At 46.0% G+C, this 18,128-nt stretch overlaps 1 protein-coding gene across 2 annotated transcripts in view; it reads left to right on the plus strand.

Moving 5' to 3' along the window:
- Pde6a (phosphodiesterase 6A) overlaps positions 1-17,635 on the plus strand; it is a 57,690-nt gene extending 40,055 nt beyond the window's left edge. For both annotated transcript variants that reach the window (XM_055622556.1, XM_055622557.1), the window contains 5 exons: positions 11,214-11,277; positions 11,530-11,604; positions 13,384-13,467; positions 15,385-15,532; positions 17,446-17,635. In XM_055622556.1, the coding sequence (XP_055478531.1) occupies positions 11,214-11,277; positions 11,530-11,604; positions 13,384-13,467; positions 15,385-15,532; positions 17,446-17,522 (448 nt within the window). In that variant the 3' untranslated portion in view covers positions 17,523-17,635. The remainder of the gene's footprint in view (positions 1-11,213; positions 11,278-11,529; positions 11,605-13,383; positions 13,468-15,384; positions 15,533-17,445) is intronic.
- The last annotated feature ends 493 nt before the right edge of the window (positions 17,636-18,128 follow it).

Here is an 18,128-nt window from a genome sequence, read left to right on the forward strand (position 1 = left end):
ATAGCAAGCACCAAAAAGGAGGTGTTCTGCATGAGGTTTCTTGCTCAGCCCCAGGCACTTGGGCAGAACACTATGGCAGTGGGAAGGTGTGACAGAGAGGCTTCTTCATGTCACAGAAGACAGGAAGCAGTGAGAGGGAATGGGTGAGACTCTGAGCATGGCACAGCTCCCAAGGACACAAACAATGACCTTTTTCCTCCACCTCCTAATGTTTCCAGAACTTTCTAAACAGGACCACCACCTAGGGACCCAGCAGTCACCATAAGACCTTATGAGGGACACTTCCTATCCAAACTGTGACATTGTCAGAATCGCACCCACCACTGCTCTGGCCCAGCAGCCCCACCTCTGAGATTTCTTCACCAAACATTCTCCCTTGTGTGTGTACCAAAGGGTGTATCAAAGTCATTGTCACGCAATCTCTAGTCATGGAGAAAACAGAAAACAACTTACACTCCCACCATTTAGAACCCACGTTACAAAGTTAAGGTACTTTCATACTGACACCTTGTATCAAATAGACTTTGCAAAGAAATGTTGTATCAAAGACATGTTTAGTTAAACAAGCAAAAATCATGGACAGGACTTTTGTTATTGTAAAAGCCTGGCAGTCTAACAAGCAGGTTCCAGACTGAGTCCTCATCTCCTCCAGAGAACCCAATGCGTCCCAAGGCATGTCTGGGCCCCGTGATCGGTGTTCTCTTTCATAATACTAATCTTCCTGAAAACAGCAGAGGCTTAGGAGGCAAGGCATACCCACCCTTCTCCCAGTTTACAAAGAAAAGGCACATTTTTCCCTTCCTTGATCTGCCTACAGCACTTTGGCTCAGGTGCAAGATTCTCTAGGCCACAGAACAGAGCAACTACTTGAATATGGACGTGTTACGAACATGTGTCTTCAAAGCCCCTTCTGATTGATGTGTTACACGCCTGAGCAAGGGCTGCAGGTCTTCTGTCCATATATTCTGATGAAAACGTGCTTTCGTCTATATTCTCACAAAAGATTCTGCTGAGACGGGGTGTGCAGTTTTATTTTTTTCTTTTTCTTTGTGGTTCCCTTGGGCGTTTTACAATCCATTCACCACTGAAGTTAGGGTCAAACCCAAAAAATAAGGGCTCATTCCTGTGAGATTTGCTACTTGCTGTCTCTCTCTGTCTCTGTCTCACCTTCTCCCTGTGTCTCTCTGTCTGTCTCTCACTCTTTGTCTCTCTGCTGGACATGAAACCCAGGTTCTTGGCACATGCTGAGGTGAGTCTTCCACCTAAGAGCTACAAACGCCCTTCCCCCTCCCTGCTGTGCACTAACCAATTGCACCACTGGGGCATTCTCCTGCCTTCATTTCTGATGAAAATCACATGTCTAGGCTTCTCATATTTCTCACAAACATGAGTCAGGCATCCTCATGACTTCCTCCTCAATTTCTATGATTTGCATAGTAGCCCATAGAACTCTGGGCAATATCTCACATTTACCAGTTTATGTTACAGGATGGAATGGCTGTAGACAGCCAGATGGTGAGTACATAGGAGCAGTCTGGAGACAAGTACCCCCTTGGCATATGGGTATCTGCTAGCCTGGAACCCATCCTGCAGCTGCTCAAAACGTTTTTTGTTTTTTGGTTTTTTTTTTAGTCATTTTTTTATTTATTTATGTATTTATTTGTTTGTTTATTTTCAGATACAGAGTCTCACTATGTAGCCCTAGCTAGCCCAGATCTTGCTATTCAGACTAAGCTTGCCATGTTGGAACTTACGGAATTGACCTGCCTCTGCCTCCAGAGAGCTGAAATTAAAGGCATGTAGCCTGGCTCAAAAGTTTATAGTTCAATCTCCAGCCAGACTTGCCCAGAGTCAGTAAACAGGAATGATGTATCGAATCCTGAAATCACTTGGTCCTCCCCCAAGCCGAAAAAACAATCATAACTTTCTTCACAGGATGTGTCACTATCTAGGGACCATGTTATTAGAACCAAGGGCATCCTTAGGAAGTACTGAACGAGACAGAGCCTGGTATATATATTTTTAATTGCTAAAGGGATGAAAGCTCATGATGTTAGGTAAGAACTCTCCTGAGTTACACGACTGCCTAGTTCCCTGCTTGTCTGTCTGTCTGCCTCTGTCTTCCTGCCTGTCCACCTTGCTTGTCTGTCATCTATCTAGTCACCTGCTTATGCTAGACAGTATCCTGTTGTGACTCCTGAAAGAGGGAAGCTCTGCTGTGATTCAGTTTCAGGCCCTTCAGTCTGAGATCACGTGGCCTTGTTGCTTTGGGTCTATAGCTGTATTCACATCATGATCATACCATGTGGCATAGGAGGCCTGGTCTGCTCTCTTCATGATGGCCAAGAAGCAAAGAAAGAGGAAAAGAAGGGACCTTGTAAGGGCACACCCCAACTTTTTTCCACCCAATCCCACCTCCTATTTACCACACTTTGCAAGAGTACTGTAAGTTAAGGACCAAGCCTTCAGCACATGGGCCTTGAGGGAATATTCAAGATCCAAGCCTTAATACTATTTGTTGGTGTATCCATCCATCTAACTGTCCATCCATCTAGCCTACATACCTGTACATCTATCTATCTCTACTTTTCTTAGAATTAAAAGTAAATAAGAAAAACAAGAGGAAAAATACAAATAAAGGACTAAATAGATGTCACTGAAATACATTATAATGTGCTTACTGAATTAAAACATTACAGCTCAGATTCTGGCTGCTTTAGTTGATGGCACAAGCCTGTTGTTCCCAGTGATGTTATACGGCAAACATTTCCGTAAATTAAACAAGTTAAATCTGAAGCTTCAAAGTTTTGTTGAAGGCAAAATTGAAACTCATTATAAGATAAAATCCCCTATTGAAAATATCACGCTGGAAAATATGTATTAGAATTAATAATGTTTTAATATACCTGCCCATTTTCAGTGTCTTGGATTAACACAGTGCACCTGAAAAAATGCCAGAAGTGTAATTAATAGTCTTCTGCAAAGCCTTTGTTCTGTCTTCATGGCACACATCCCAGAAATGGAAGAAGTAAGAAAAAGAATGTAATCAAACTGTCAGCAGATGGATCCCTCAGTGTAGCAAACACAAGATCACTTTTAACATTTAACTCAGAAAAATCCAAAGAATGACTGATTTGTTGCAATGGAACTCCTTCCACCTCCAGGGAATTTATAACAATGAAAAGTGCACATAAAATAGATGCTGATTTTATCAGTTCTAGCTTTAAGAAACATTCATCCATTATCTAAAAATCCTACCCCATCTCACTGAGACAAAGTCCCAAAATCAATTACTCTTGGTATCAAATAATTGTAGATATAGAGTTAATATATTTTATCTATATAAACATAGATAATCTATTTTGTTCTTTGGACTACTTATAAGACTTAATCCAAAGGGGAAAAAATTAATACTTAAGGGCTTAAGGGTGGTCAGGAACGACTGTAAAGTATGTACATGTTTACACAGATAAAAACATATCCATGTATATATCATGCATATACAGTGTTAGAATACAGTTCTGCAGAGGTCAAGTGGAAATACAAGTTGAAGGAGAAAAACTTTTTTTTTTGTTTTTTGTCATAGATGACAATGGTTGATATGAATTACTACACTCTTTAGATTCCTTTGGATTTTGAAGAGTGAAGGAACAATTTTCTTTTGCTGTCAGTATTTATAATGCATTATAAACTAGAACTTTGTGGATATTTGAACATCTGATGAAATAGTTTCAACTGTCCAAAAGGTTCACAGTTTTCAAAACTATTTCAGCAAACCTTCCGTGAACAGTCTGAAGACCTAGAAAGCCAGGCTTGACAACTTTAGCACCATAGATCTGGAGGCAATTAGCTCTTGGCTGTCTGTGGGATTGTCTTGCACCCTATGGGATGTTGAATGGCATCCCTGGGCTTTCCCCACCTGATGCCAGTAGTGGGGTTTCCACTCTGGCTGAGACTATCAAAAATGTGGTCAGAAGGAGGTGGTGGCGGGGATGCTGAGGGGCAGGAACCTCTCCGGCCAAGAGGCTGTGAGGAGATTTCAGTTGTGTCTGCTGGCCTCTCCATAGAGTGGGGCAGTCACACGATTAGAGCCTCAGTATCAAGCACTCTGAGTTCGAATCTTGGCTCTCACTTATTGGTGGCACATCCTTAGCAGGTTACCCATCTGTGCCTCAGTTTCTTCCGTAGCTCAGTGGGGAAGATGATAGTGTCTGTTTTTCAAATTCTCTCGGGGCTGAGCTGGGGATGAGTGGAATGCTTTACCTCACGGCTTAGGTAGGTAGCGCTTTCCTGGGCACTTCCTGTAATATAATGACGTGTAGATTTGGTCCCTGGTTCCTCACATGGAGCCCTTAAGAGCTTTGTGGTTTCCTGAGTGGTAGTGGCATCTTTTGTTCTACTGAGGTCACTCTTGCAAAAGAGCCTCGATAGTTTCAGAATGGGGGCTGTTTCTCAGAGAGACCCCATTATAAGAAGCTTGGGACTTTCACCCTCATTTCTACACTCTAGGGAAGTGGGGAAGGCTTGGATCGAGTTAATTACCAGTGGCTCATGGTTTACTTCACCATGCCTACAAGTTGAGGCCTTCATAAAATGGTTTAAACATGGGAGTTCGGAGACCTTCTGGATTGATGGCCACATGGAGACCCCAGGAGACTACTCTGCCCTAAGAGAACCTCCCCACTGCCAGCCATTGCAGGCTTCTCTTTCATCTGTTTCTCAGTTATGTAATACCTGGCAAGTGCAAGCGATCCAAGTATCCCTGGAGTTTTGTGAGCTAACCCAGCAAATTAGCGAACCTGAGGGGAGGTTACCGGTGCCTCCACACCTGGTTAAAGCTGATCAGACAGAAGAATGGCTAACGGAGGGCACCATGTCCACAGCGGGCTCCCGAAGTGAGGGCAGTCTGTGAGAAGGAACTGTGTAGTCAAGGCTAACTCCAGGTGCTAAGTGTTAGCTCGGAGTTGAGCTATGAAGAAGGGGGAATTCTGAGATGTCCTAACATTAGTTAGAAGGTGGGGAAGGATGAAAGATGGAGAGGAGAGATGGCAGGATACTATTTAGCTAATAATTTAGGCCAAACCAACGACAACCAAATAGAAAAGCCACACTTCACCTTCATTAAATGTATGGTGAAAACTTGTCTCTAAACCACTAGGCAAAACCACCAATGTGCCATCACAGTCTGCTTAGGACCCCAGTTACCCAAGAAGCAACAAGCACGTCTCCTATATATAGGATATATAATATACTATCCTCTCATCCCAGACCACCCCGCCCCTCTGCTCTGCAGCCAGGGTTTGCTATTTCGCCTTCTTTCCCAAAAGCTTATGAAAGCTCAGGTGTCGTGGGCATCTTCTAACTGCTCTCACCCTGCGGCTGCAGCCGCAGCTGCAAGATTTTGCCCCAGGATCTGGCCCTTTCTTTTTCTGGCTAGCATCTATATTGGCTCTGTAAACCCTTATTTCCAAGATCTCTTGGTTTGGGTTCAACATAAGGAAACCCTCAGCCCGGTGTTCCGGTGCTTCGATTGTCTTGGAGGGGTGCTCATGTTGTGAGCTTCCTGTGCTCTGAGATTCACAGCAAACCCCTTGCTGTGTCCCTGAGCCACATCAGTGTGTCCAACCCCCGCTTAGCTCTTTCTTGTGCTGCCCTACTTATTTAGTCTAAGGCCAGGATGTCCCACCAACATTTAAGCAAGGGTGTGACTTCCCATTCCATATCAAGCCCTTTCTGTCTCCTCTTAATTTCAGTTCTCATTCTTGATTGTGGCCAAACTAGGATCTCACATCCTCAAAGCCAGGGAGTAGGGCCTGCTGCCTGATTTCATTGGCCTTATGAGCTAAGAATAGCCAATCACTTTTTTACAGTTTTTGTTTTTACTTTTTTATTAATTAATTTATTTACTCACCTTACATCCCAATCATAGGCCCTTCCTCCTCTCCTCCTGTTCCCATCCTTCCTTCCACATCCCCTTCTTCTCCCTGCCCTACTCCTCAGGTAAGGGGAGCCTCCCTCCTACCAACTCAGACCAGCACATCCTTGTTTTTGTTGTTTTGAGATGCTCTCTCTACATAGCGCTGGCTATCTTAGAACTCACTATATAGATCAGGCTGGCCTCCAACTCACAGAGATCTGCCTTCCCAAACCTCCCAAGTGCTGAGATTAAAAATATGTGCCACCATGTCTGGCAATAATACATTTTTAAGTGGTTGGTTGAAATTTTAAAAATATAATTCGCACTAAAGGGAACAAAATAAATGAAAGCTTCCATGCCCATAAATTAAAATTTGATCCTTTTATGGAGAATCACATTCTGACTTTATGGGCTGTGGTTTCTTTTGCCTTTATGGCGCCTTCCTCCATAAAAGTCAATCAATAAGTTAGTTAGCAAATAAATAAAAATTTTATCTTATCATTTATTGGTAGAAAGATAATCTTGTAAAATTTGTTATCATTTCCTTTTTTCTTCTGGCTTTATGGATTTATGAGGCTCTCTCCATGGCCCTGGCTGGCCTGGAAGTGTCAGCAATCCTCCTGTCCTAGTTTCTTTAGTGTTGGGATTATAGGCATGAACTACCACATCTGGGTTTCTTCTGCCAAAAGCAATTAAAATTAAGGTGTTTTCATAAGCTTCCAAAAATATGTAGATCTTTAGCAGTTGAAGAAATTCAGGGCAGGAATTCAAACAGGGCAGGAATCTAGAGGCAAGAATTGATGCAAAGGCCATGGAAAGGGGTGCTGCTTACTGGCTTGCTCCTCATGGCTTGCTCAGCCTGCTTTCTTATAGGACCAAGGACCACCAGCCCAGGGATGGCACCACCCACGATGAGCTGGATCCTTCCCCATTAGTCACTCATTAAGAAAATGTCTTACAGCTGGATCTTATAAAGGCGTTTTCTCAATTGAGGTTCTGTCCTTCCAGAAAACTCTAGCTTGTGTCAACGTTACATAAGACTACCCAACACACCCTCCTTTCTTATTTTGTATAGCTGCTCCTGCATCACAGATAGGGCTGAACAGATACAGTAGAGGCCGCATCTTCTGCAAGACCTAAAGTGTTCATCCACCAGGACCTTTGCCCAAACTTGACCAACTTTTGGTCTAGTGTTTTGCAAAGGAGAAAAGAGAGTACCTGAAAGACAGAAAAGTGACTTATCTGGTGGTACAGGAAGAGTGTGGCCCCAGGACTGGATCCAAGTAAAAGGCCTGCTCCTGTAGACCCATTCTCATGCTGCTGCAAGACCTCGTAGGGAGTGTTTGAGCCAGCGTCCAGCAGAGCTCTGGAAATTGGAGGCTAGAATGATTTCTCATGAAAGTCAGCCAGCAGGAAGAAGCCCTCCTCTCCCCCCCAGCTAAGGCCTTGAGGATGGACCAGTTAAAAAGAGTTCAGCTGCGCTCTAGCAAGCTGGACTCTCCAAGCAGCTGCCCTCCTAAATGGTAATTTGATAAATCGATGGCAAGCTGATGACAATGGGTGCTCTTACAAAACCTGGCTTTGTGCACAAAACCTTTCAGGATGAGTGTTACGATCACAGGAAATGACTGGATTCCTTTTGACCCACAAAACCAGAATTTCACAGGCTCTAATCTGGTATGGTGGTCTTATTTTACACACTCAGCTAAAAGAGTTTAGGGCATCTTGTTCTGGCCATTGCAAGTCAAGTGCAGATGGGAAGACTGGCAGAGTCTGATTCCAAAGCCCTGTGTGGAAGCATTCAACTCCATCTCTTCCCTTAGTGACTTTGGCTTAGGCTGAAGTGTGGGTTCCTGATACCACAAGATCTTCCTGACTCTTCTTGTTCACACACCCTCCTCCACTCTGTTCCATCTCCATGCCTCCCTCTTCCTCAGGTTGAGTTTACTTTTCAACTGCCATTACTTCTTGGACATTTTCTCAATGATTTCTTCTACTTCCTGCCCATTCCCACAATGGTTTCCTTTCTGCGCTCCCTAGTTCAAGGCTCCACAATGATCTGGCCGTGTCTCTCTTCCCTTCAAATCCTCCTGTCTTTTGGGGACGCAGCTCTGCACCTTGCCCCAGTCTCACGTGCTGTCTGGCCTGTACCTACACATCTCTCGTAGCCCTGGCTGTCCTGGAACTCCCTCTGTAGACCAGGCTACTCTCAAACTCCGAGATCCACCTGCCTCTGCCTCTTGAGTGCTGGGATTAATGGTGTGAGCCACCATGCCCAGGTTGAGTTGGGCTTCTTCTAGCAGATTCCTAAGGGTTCCCTGAGCTCCTCCCTTCTGTGCCCCAGCCTTCTGAATGCATCAGGCTTCCTGTTACCAGGACTCTGGTGCTAGGTGTTCCCTCTGCCTTCTTTACCAAGTTAGTGACTGGGTCATAGTCTCATCTAACTTTAATTACTTGCTAAAAGACCCTACTTCCTAATACCTTTGCACTGAGGTTAAGGCTTCAACGTATGGATTTAGGGGAACACAAGCATTTGGTCCATATCAGAGAGCTCCTGTGCCCCCCCTCTTGGCTCAGCTCTGCTGTTATCCCTTAGATGGCCCAGGCAGGACTAGTTGCTCTCACTTTAGGCACTCCTCTCCCAACCTTCCACTTTACTGTCCTACCTAGCATGTTGCCATATGAGTGCTTTTCTCTGTGTTCCCTCGAGTGACCATACGCTCCACCTGAACCTCTCTGAATCCCCCCTGCCGCACACAACACCCGGGACCCTGGGACACTTCTGGGGTGATGGTGGGGGACTGTAGTGCCTTGTGTTTAGGGCATGAAGTTTGAATTAGCTATTCTGGGGCTATGTGGCCTTCTCCCATGTCTGACTATAAAACACATGGGTGTGTTTCCCCGACCTCCGGGACTGGTTCTATGTGTCTTTCGGCCAAGTAAAGCAAATAACCCGTACTCTCCTGAAGCCACACCTGTGAGTTTAACCTGGGGACAACGACAAGTACCAGGGAGGTGGTCACTCTTGGCTGCACAGCTGACCTTTTATTTGCCTGATATGTTTACTAAGAAGCATCACATGTGCACACACCTAACATTAAACATAGGGCACATATTCTGAACTTACTATAAAGCATTAAGATGTTTCTATGCAACAGGCACTTCTGAAAGCTTATCCACTCAAAACCTACCCACTAAAAATCACGCTACATAATTAAAGATTTTATTTAAATTTGTTAATGTTTTATGAGTGACCCACGTGGCCTCCTAGACCAGCTGATATAAAATGTTCCATAGACAGGTGATTATTTATAAAAATCATCTATGAGGCTAGGGAGATAGCCCAGACAACGGTTAAGTGCTTGTCATGCAAGCATAAAAACCTGAGTTCAGATCCTCAGCACTCATGTAAAAAAAAAAAAAAAACAAAAAACAAAAAACAAACAAACAAAAAAACCCTGGGACTTTCTGGCCAGCCAGCATAGCTGAATTAAGCTCCAGGTTCAGTGAGAGATCCCATCTCAAAAATAATAACGTGGAGAAGTAACTGGAGAAGACATCTGACCCTGGACTCTGTCCTCCACGTGCACATACACATGCACCTGCCGAAACCCAGTCACGTGTACACACGGTCATGTATAAACTCCTACACACAGGTGAAGAAAACATGAAGATAAAATTATCTTTTAAATAAGTCTAAGCAGAAAACTTGGTTCAAAGTCCAGCCTTCTCCTACTTTTCCCCTCCAACCCCTGCCTGTGGGTCTGAGTCAGGTTGACCTCTTCTTCCTGTGCCTCCTCCGTGCCAGGCATGGCTATTGGCAAGCCCTTTTCACCTCTCTTGTGTGGTTCCTTCCTGTAACACAGCTCTGAGATGATGACTCCATACTACGCGCCTTTAGTCTCCTTCCCTTACTGATGCCATTTCATGTGCAGCCTTAACATGGAGCTTAATTTCTGCTTTAGCTCGGTTGCTGTGACAAAAGAGCATGAACAAAAAGCAAGCTGGGGAGAAAGTGTTTGTCTGGCTTACACTTCCATATGTTTATCATCGAAGGAAGTCAAGACAGAAACTCAAACAGGGCAGGAACCTGGACGCAGGAGCTGATGCAGAGGCCATGGAGGGGTGCTGCTTACTGGCTTGCTCCCCATGGCTTGCTCAGCCTGCTTTCTTATGGAATCCAGGACCGCCAGCCCAGGGATGGCACCACCCACAAACAGGCCAGGCCCTCTCCCATCAACCACTAATTAAGAAAATGCCTTACAGCCTGATCTTATGGAGGCATTTTCTCTTTTGAGGTTCCCTCCTCTCAGATGACTCTAGTTCTGTGTGTCAAATTGACAGAAGATTCGCCAGCACAACCTCAAAGTCCAGGACAGCTGACTGAAATGTTTTCTCATTCTGATCCCTCTGTGGCTCCAGTTCCTCCCTGTCCCAATCCTTCTATTGTCTCATGTACCCACTGTGGAGGAATTCATGGCCTGCCTTCCCATCAGAATATTGCAGGACCACTCACTGAACCCCAAGCCCCCAGTGGGCTATTGGGCTGGCCAGTGAGTCTGAGGGAGCCGCCTTCCCATGCCTCCAGAGTTTGGGTTATAGGGATATCTCCCCATGCCTGGCTTTGTGCTTGGGTTCTGGAAATCAAAATTTAGATCCTTCTACGTATGTGCAGGGAAATCATTCTAATGGCTGAGCCATCTCTTCAACCTGACATCCTTTTTACTTTTGGGACTAAACTATCAATCTGTACCACATGAATGGCACTAGACAGGAAGTGCTGTTTGTGGGTCCAGCAAACTACACACACTCATCCTGTCTCTTTAGTAAAATGGAGTCACAGCATGAAAGAATATAGAGTAATATAATATAGAGTAACTTGGAGCAGGGCCCAGCCTGATCTCAGCAGTAATAGATTCCCACTATGTTCACTGCACACACACCATGTCTGGGTGCTACAGGCTGACTTTCAAGTTCATTGTCTCATTTGGTCTTGTGTCTGTTCTATGAGGGAAGCATCTCTATCATTACAGACGAGAAAATGGGAGGCTTAGAGAGGCAAGCCCAAAGGCACACCTCTGATTATAAACAGAGGGAGGGCTCACCCTGTGACTTGAAACTCCAGATACAATGTGGTGGTAAGGGTTGGGGTGGGGGGGAGAGAGGAGCCCTTGCCTCACAAAATGGTGATGTTACCTACTGGGAAGCAGATAGAGAAAAGTGAGAATCATTGAATTAACCATGTACTGTAGCTTTAAATGGCTTTGGACCGACCGAGAGTATTCTGTTTGCCCAGGGCCATGATGATGACTGCCTGTGATCTCTCAGCCATCACGAAGCCCTGGGAGGTTCAGAGCAAGGTATGGACTCTTCTTGCCCTTGCAGAGTGTGTGTGGGGTGTGGGGTGGGGATGGTCAGTATTGATGACCACAGTCAGTGAGGCTGGCTACTTTTAGCCCAACTCTACTCTCTTGGTCTCTCCAGTGACAAGTGGGAGTACCAGGGAAGGGGTGGGCTCTCCCATTTTGCTGAGCTTTTGAAACACAAGTAAGGTGGGAGTAGGGCTAGGAGGGTTGGGGCTGTCCATGTGCGATTGGGTCCATCTGTTGCAGGTAGCTCTGCTGGTGGCTGCTGAATTCTGGGAGCAAGGTGACCTGGAGCGCACAGTGCTGCAACAGAATCCCATTGTGAGTAGACAGGGGTCGTCAGTGGGGATGTCAAGAGAATACAATTTCTTGCTGACCCAGAGGTGACCAATGACACAGGGCTATGTGACCTTACCTCAGGATGATCTTTTGATAGCAAAACTGGTTCTGAGATGGTACATGGTTCCTAGACCATGCTCAGCCTCATTCCTTGAGAACAGAATGGGGGCCAGAAATATGTGATGTATCGTTACTCACCCCTCTTCAGTGTGAGGGTCTTGCTGTCAATGTGTGGGTTCTTATCTCACTCAGCTAAGTAGAGCTTGACCAATGGCTACCAAACTGCTCTTTCAGATACACAAGTACAGAGGCCACTTACCTTGGCTTTCTCCTAACTGGACAGAGACAGCTAGAGGAAGCTTGTCTATCTGGGAACACCACTCACCACAGAGAGCTGACTTGGCTGGGACAGTCGGCTGGCTTCTGACAGAAAGGCCTGAGGGTGGATCTAGAAAGAAGGCTTGGGGACAATGAATTAAAAAGAGCAAACCACTGATAGGAGACAGGTTGGACTGTGAGTGCTAAGGGTTCAAGAGTCACCACAGTAGCCTTCAGCAGGAGTCCAGGGAGAGCACTGTGAGTGCAAAGGGTTCAAGAGTCACCACAGTAGCCTTCAGCAGGAGTTCAGGGAGAGCACTGTGAGTGCAAAGGGTTCAAGGGTCACCACAGTAGCCTTCAGCAGGAGTTCAGGGAGAGGGAAAGGCAAGTGGAACAGGCAGAGTATGAGAAGGAACACAGAGAGCCCCAAGGATTTGCAATCTTCTGCCATCCCTCTTCTCTTCTTTTCCCTTGTCTTGCCTTAGGCAGATTTTTAGGACTAGGGCAAAAAGCAGCCACATTCTTTGCCAAAACACATTAAGAATGGTCTCATTGTATCACAATCTACATTGCTCTCAGCACCGTCTTCTTTGTTCTTTTAACATCTTAAATCATTGACTGAATAGTTATTGATCTTTTAGTACCATTAGCCAGAGTCAACAATTAGCAAAACTTGCCATTCTTGTTTTACCTGTTCTGTCCAATGCATTTTCCCACCTTTTGGCTGGAGTACTTTATGTGAATCCCAGACGTGGCTATTTCTTCCTAAACACTATGTGTGTATCTCTAAGAGAGAAGATTTCATTACAGATAAAAACATAGATAAAACCATATCAACTTACAACATCATTAGTAATACTTTAATAGCATCTCGCCCTCAGCCCATTTATTTTCTCTGACCAAGAAAAAGAATCTGTTGATTTGTCCAAGTCAGAATCCAGACACAGTGTGGCTCCAACTCTGAAGCCTCATGGAAGCAGCAACAGGTTGCCCTACTCCTCCCCCTGTTCCTCCCCTCCCCTCCCCAACTCTTCTCTTCTCTCCCTAGAACCCTCTCTCTCTGACTATCCCTCTTGCTCTCCATGTAATTGTTAAAGCCAGTGGGTGTTTGTTTGGGTTGTGTTTCCCACACTCTGGCTTGGTCACTTCCATTCTGCATGCTCTTCAACACGTTCCCCTCTATCTTCCATACTTTCTCCAAATTGCTAATCAAATCTGAAAGCTTGGTGAGTGTAGGGTTTTATTTGTCTTATTTTATTTCTGAAACAGAGTCTCACACATTACAGGCCTTAGACTCACTGTGTACAGAGGATGACCTTGAACACGTGAAACCTGTGATACCATCACCCCTCCTAGTTCTCCTTCTCCTTGCAAGAATGTTTCTTAGGTTGGGTGAATCCCTATTATCACTCCATGTCATTAACTCTTTCTCTCTCATGACAGCCCATGATGGACAGAAACAAGGCAGATGAGCTCCCCAAGCTGCAAGTCGGCTTCATTGACTTTGTGTGCACCTTTGTCTATAAGGTAGGCATGCTCAGAGTCCAGAGGACAGCAGGGATAATGAACCCTGGCAAGCATGTGATGCTTTGCAGAACAGTTTTTTTTTTTTTTTAAGCTTTAGTCATACTTGGTTCTTAGGACAACTCCATAGAATGGGGTGGTGGTACTTTCAGCCAAAGCCTGGAGCTTGGTTCCTCCTATTTGCTCAATAAATACTCAGGTAATACAAATGACTAAGCATGCTTTGATGGACACAATGTCATTGTGAAAAGGTAAGCCAGAATTTTTCTTGGAGTTCTTGTTCAGATTAGTCCCCTTCTTGAGAGGCCTCCGCTATCTACCTGCCCCCTCTTCGTTTTTGAGACTTGGTCTGGCTGTGCTGCCCATGCTGACCTCCAATCCATGAGCCTCCTGTCTTAGCCTCCAAAGTGCTGGTATAACATCACTACACCACCACGCCTGACTCCACATCCCATTTACTGTTCTTTTGGCCACATTATACATGAGGTCAGAAAGGATAAGTGGCAGGGCCAGCATCTCTGGACCATCTATGGAGCAGGACTGGAGCTGGGGCACCCAACACCCAGGCCAGGACTTTCTACAGTATGAGCTGTAGTTCTTTTCCAGGGAAGAAGAAATGATCCCAGAGAGGCCAGGAGTACCTCTGTAACCACACAGACAAAGTAGGGCCATCTGATCAACAGTACAGCATGGCTGATGTTCATGCTGCCAGCAGTAGTGTTAGGAAATCTTGGCCACTCGTGGGTAGGTGCTGTTACTTCCCTACTATCTAGATGAAAGTGGGCTTAGGCAGTGACCATCCCAAAGTCACACAGCTCCTGGGAGAGCCTAGACCACAGCTCAGGCATCTCTGAGCATAGGAGGCCCTGCCTGGCCCTTGCTGCAACAGACCCTCCTCACCTCAGCAAACCTCCTTCACCAGTCTGCACTTCATCCTTTCACTTGCAAGTGCGGGAGTGATGAGACAACCCTCATGGAGCAGTGGCAGGTAGGAGAGGGGCTGGGGGGGGAGGTGGCTCAGAAGACCCAAGGAGATGAATTATACCACAGATTGAAGTGTGCTGTGCTCAGCTGGGCATGGTGCTGCACACCTGTAATCCCAGCACTTGAGAGACAAGTGGATCTCTGTGACTTTGAGGCCAGCCTGGTCTACAAAGCAAGTCCAGGACAGCCAAGGCTACACAGAGAAGCCCTGCCTCAAAAAAAAAAAAAAAAAAAAAACAAAAACCCCCCCCCCCCCCCCCACACACACACAAAAGTATACTGTGTTCAAGGTGTTATTTAATCCCTAGAGTTTGGGGAGTTCATATGAATAAGCCCAATAACACAGTTTCATTCAGTGAATATTCATGAAGTACGTTCCAGACCAGTGCTAAGCCAGAACCAACTGAGCAGATGAGCTAGCCAATGTTCCTGCCCCCTCCCAGTGTCATCCTCTGGGAGAGGCAGGCAAAGTGAGTCATTATAGGGAAGTAGGGGTTGATCAGAGAGGGTTTGGGGGACATTCAATGGGAACTCAGTTTACCTAGGGGTCAGAAAAGGTTTCCTAGAGGGAGTGTTAGGGAAGCAGGGACCTCAAGGAAAAGGGGAAAGGTAGAGGGTTCCATCAAAGAGAACAGCTGTAGGAAGTCCACAGATGGAAGAAAACACTCAGGAAGTGAGGTGTGGGGTACCTGGGACTTCCAGGAGGTGACTGGAGTGCTGTTACTTACATCTCACCGTGAAGGAATGGCCATGCAGGAAGGCTCCAAGCAGGGGAAGGAGGGGCCCCCTAGTGTCAGCAGGCAGGAGAGGCAGCCCACTCCAGTGCCAGGCAGACCTTAAGCCAGGGTCCTAGGGCAATGCCCCAGCTCTTCATTCTCTCTCTCCCCCTCCTTCCTTCATCCCTCTCCCTGTCCCTCTTCCACTTCGCCTCTCCAGGAATTCTCCCGTTTTCATGAGGAGATTACACCTATGCTAGATGGGATAACCAACAACCGAAAGGAATGGAAGGCCCTGGCTGATGAGCATGAGGCCAAGGTGAAGGCGCTGGAAGAGGAAAAGCAGAAGCAGCAGGCAGCCAAGCAAGGTATGCAGAAGAGTCTGATTCAGGCACACGTTCAGCAGGCAGGGCATTTGGGCCTGAACCGTGGTCTCCAGTTTGTGAGGGAGGGACCCGAGGCTGAGAGAGGCGAAGTATTTCAGCCATGCCAAATAGTCAATAGGTGTCAGAATCTGGCCCTTCGGGAGAGGTTGAGGGATGCTCTAGGGTCCTATAGTTGAACAGAAGGTAGACACCGATTCTGAGACTGTAGACATTTGTGCCTGGAATTACTAGCTGCAAGGAATTTTAAAAACTGACTTTGTAGCTATTTGTCTATTTGAATCCTAGCTTTACCACCAGGAGGTTTGGCTTGTATACCACTAGGGAAAGAGGCCTGTCTACCCTCCACAGCACCCCCATCCAGTACTGTGGCTGGAAAGGTCTCCCTTGAACTCAAAGTGCACTTGATTTGTGAAACTGTTAGTGGCAGCCTCAGAACGGCCCCACACTGCCCAGGGCTGAGCCCAGCAGGGGACCTGCCCACCTTCACAGTAAGAACCATGTGTAGATGCTAAGGAGATGCCTCAGTGGGTAGAGTGCTTGGCAAATGGGCATGAGTAGATGAGTTCAGATCTCCAGAACGCACATAAAGTCAGATGCCGTGTGTGTGTGTGTGAGAGAGAGAGAGAGAGTAATCACAGGCCAGCTAGCCTCAAATACACTGCAGTGAACTACAAGAGACCTTACTTCAAATATGATAAGGACTGACATCTGAGGTTGTCCACTGACCTTCTTATGTGTGTACCACGGCATGCACACATATGAACTCATACACATGGATGTGCACACACACACAAACACACCACATACACACTCATAACACAGGGACGTTTTGTGGAGCTGAGCATAGGGGACACATGCTTGTAATCCCAGAACTAAGAAAAATTACTTTGAGTTTAAGGCCAGCCTTCTTTTCAAACAAACAAACAAACAAACAAACAAACAAAACACAATAACAAGGGGGGGGGGAGGAGAGGGCGTGCTAGCAAGATGGCTCAGCTCATGCAAGCACTTGCTGTGCAAATCTAATGACCTGAGTCCACTCCCGGAGCCCATTAAAAGCCAGGGGGGAGTGTCATGTATCTACAGCCTCAGCATTTTTGCAGCAGGATGGGGGATAGCTCGGAGACCTGGGGTACACAGAGCAGCAGGCAAGAGACCTCGCCTCAGAAGGGAGAAGGGGAGAACTGCTCCCTGAAAGGGGTCCTGTGACCTCCACATGTGGTGTGGCAAGTGTGCCCCCCAACTAATAAATGCAATCAGAGAGAGGGAGGGAGAGACAGAGAGACAAAGGCATAAACTGTCCTGGGGAAAAGGAGCAGGTGAGCCTAAACATGGAGCCTGCAACTTTCCTTGTTCAAAAGCAGCAGTGCTGGGAATTGAACCCAGAGCCTAATGAATACTAAGCAAAGGCTTTATCCTCGAGCTGTCTCTCTAGCCCAGGAGCTTTTCCTTAACTTGTGAATTTGCTGTCCATATTTTAAAGTTGGGCTACCCCAGCTTTAAAAAAAAAAAAAAAAAGATAAAAACAAGCAAACAAAAATCCAGAATCGGATTTTCAGCTTTTCTTTTTTAAAAGTTCAAGATCTGGCCACACTAGCGCTCTGAACGATTAGTGGCTGAAGCTCTTGGTAACCTGGGTGCTTGGAGTTCTCCCTCCGCCTCCTGTCAGTCACCACAGCTCCCCATGTCTCACAGGCATCGGTTGCCTTTGGCATTCTGTTCTGCTGCTCAGTGGGAAAGAACTTCCGGTTCCCCTGCTTCTCCTGAAACTACCCCCCCACCCTCACCCCCCGGTTTGCTCTCTGCACATGTCAAGCCTTGAGCCTGGTCCAAACAGGTCAAAGGAAAGCTTGCTGCAGCCTCTAACCCGCTGTGTGCTTTCCCGTCCTTCACAGCTGCTTCCGGGAACCAGCCAGGAGGGAACCCCAACCCAGGAGGTGCGCCTGCATCCAAGTCCTGTTGCATCCAGTAGCTGAAGGCACTGCCGGCAGGTGGCACAGCCCTCAGGAAGAAAGAGGTCACCCAAGCCAATGGAAAGCCACGTATCTTCTTAGACAGTTAAAGACTCAGGAGTTGAGAGCTGGTGGAAAATACACCAGGCATCTATATCATCAAATGGTTTTAGACATTGTTTTTGTTTGTTTATTTTATTATTTTTAGACAGGGACTCACTATGTAGCTCTGGCTGGCCTGGAACTCTGTGTAGACCAGGCCAGTCTCAAACTCACAGAGATCCGCCTGCCTCTGCCTGGGTTAAAGGCATGCACCACCGTGCAGAGTTTAGAGATTGTTTTTAATCTTAAAGAGTCTATTGAATTTAGCCCAATATTTTAGACTTCCTATACTGACTTAATTATTATTTTTGTTCTTTTAATGCTTATAATTCTTATAATTTAGTGTTTTTTAATGAAGGTATTTGCTAATTTTCAAAAGTAGAAAATTAGCTATCAAACACCCACAAACTTACCCCCAGATTCGAACATCAAGCTTTGGTCATATATATTTCATGTGTTTTCACATTCATTTTCAATTTTCCCCCTCTCCCTTTCCTTCTTTATTTCCTCCTTCCTTTCTTTCT

The sequence above is a fragment of the Psammomys obesus genome, unplaced genomic scaffold (assembly GCF_907164565.1).
Source record: "Psammomys obesus unplaced genomic scaffold, mPsaObe1.curated_primary_1811, whole genome shotgun sequence".
NCBI lineage: Eukaryota > Metazoa > Chordata > Mammalia > Rodentia > Muridae > Psammomys > Psammomys obesus.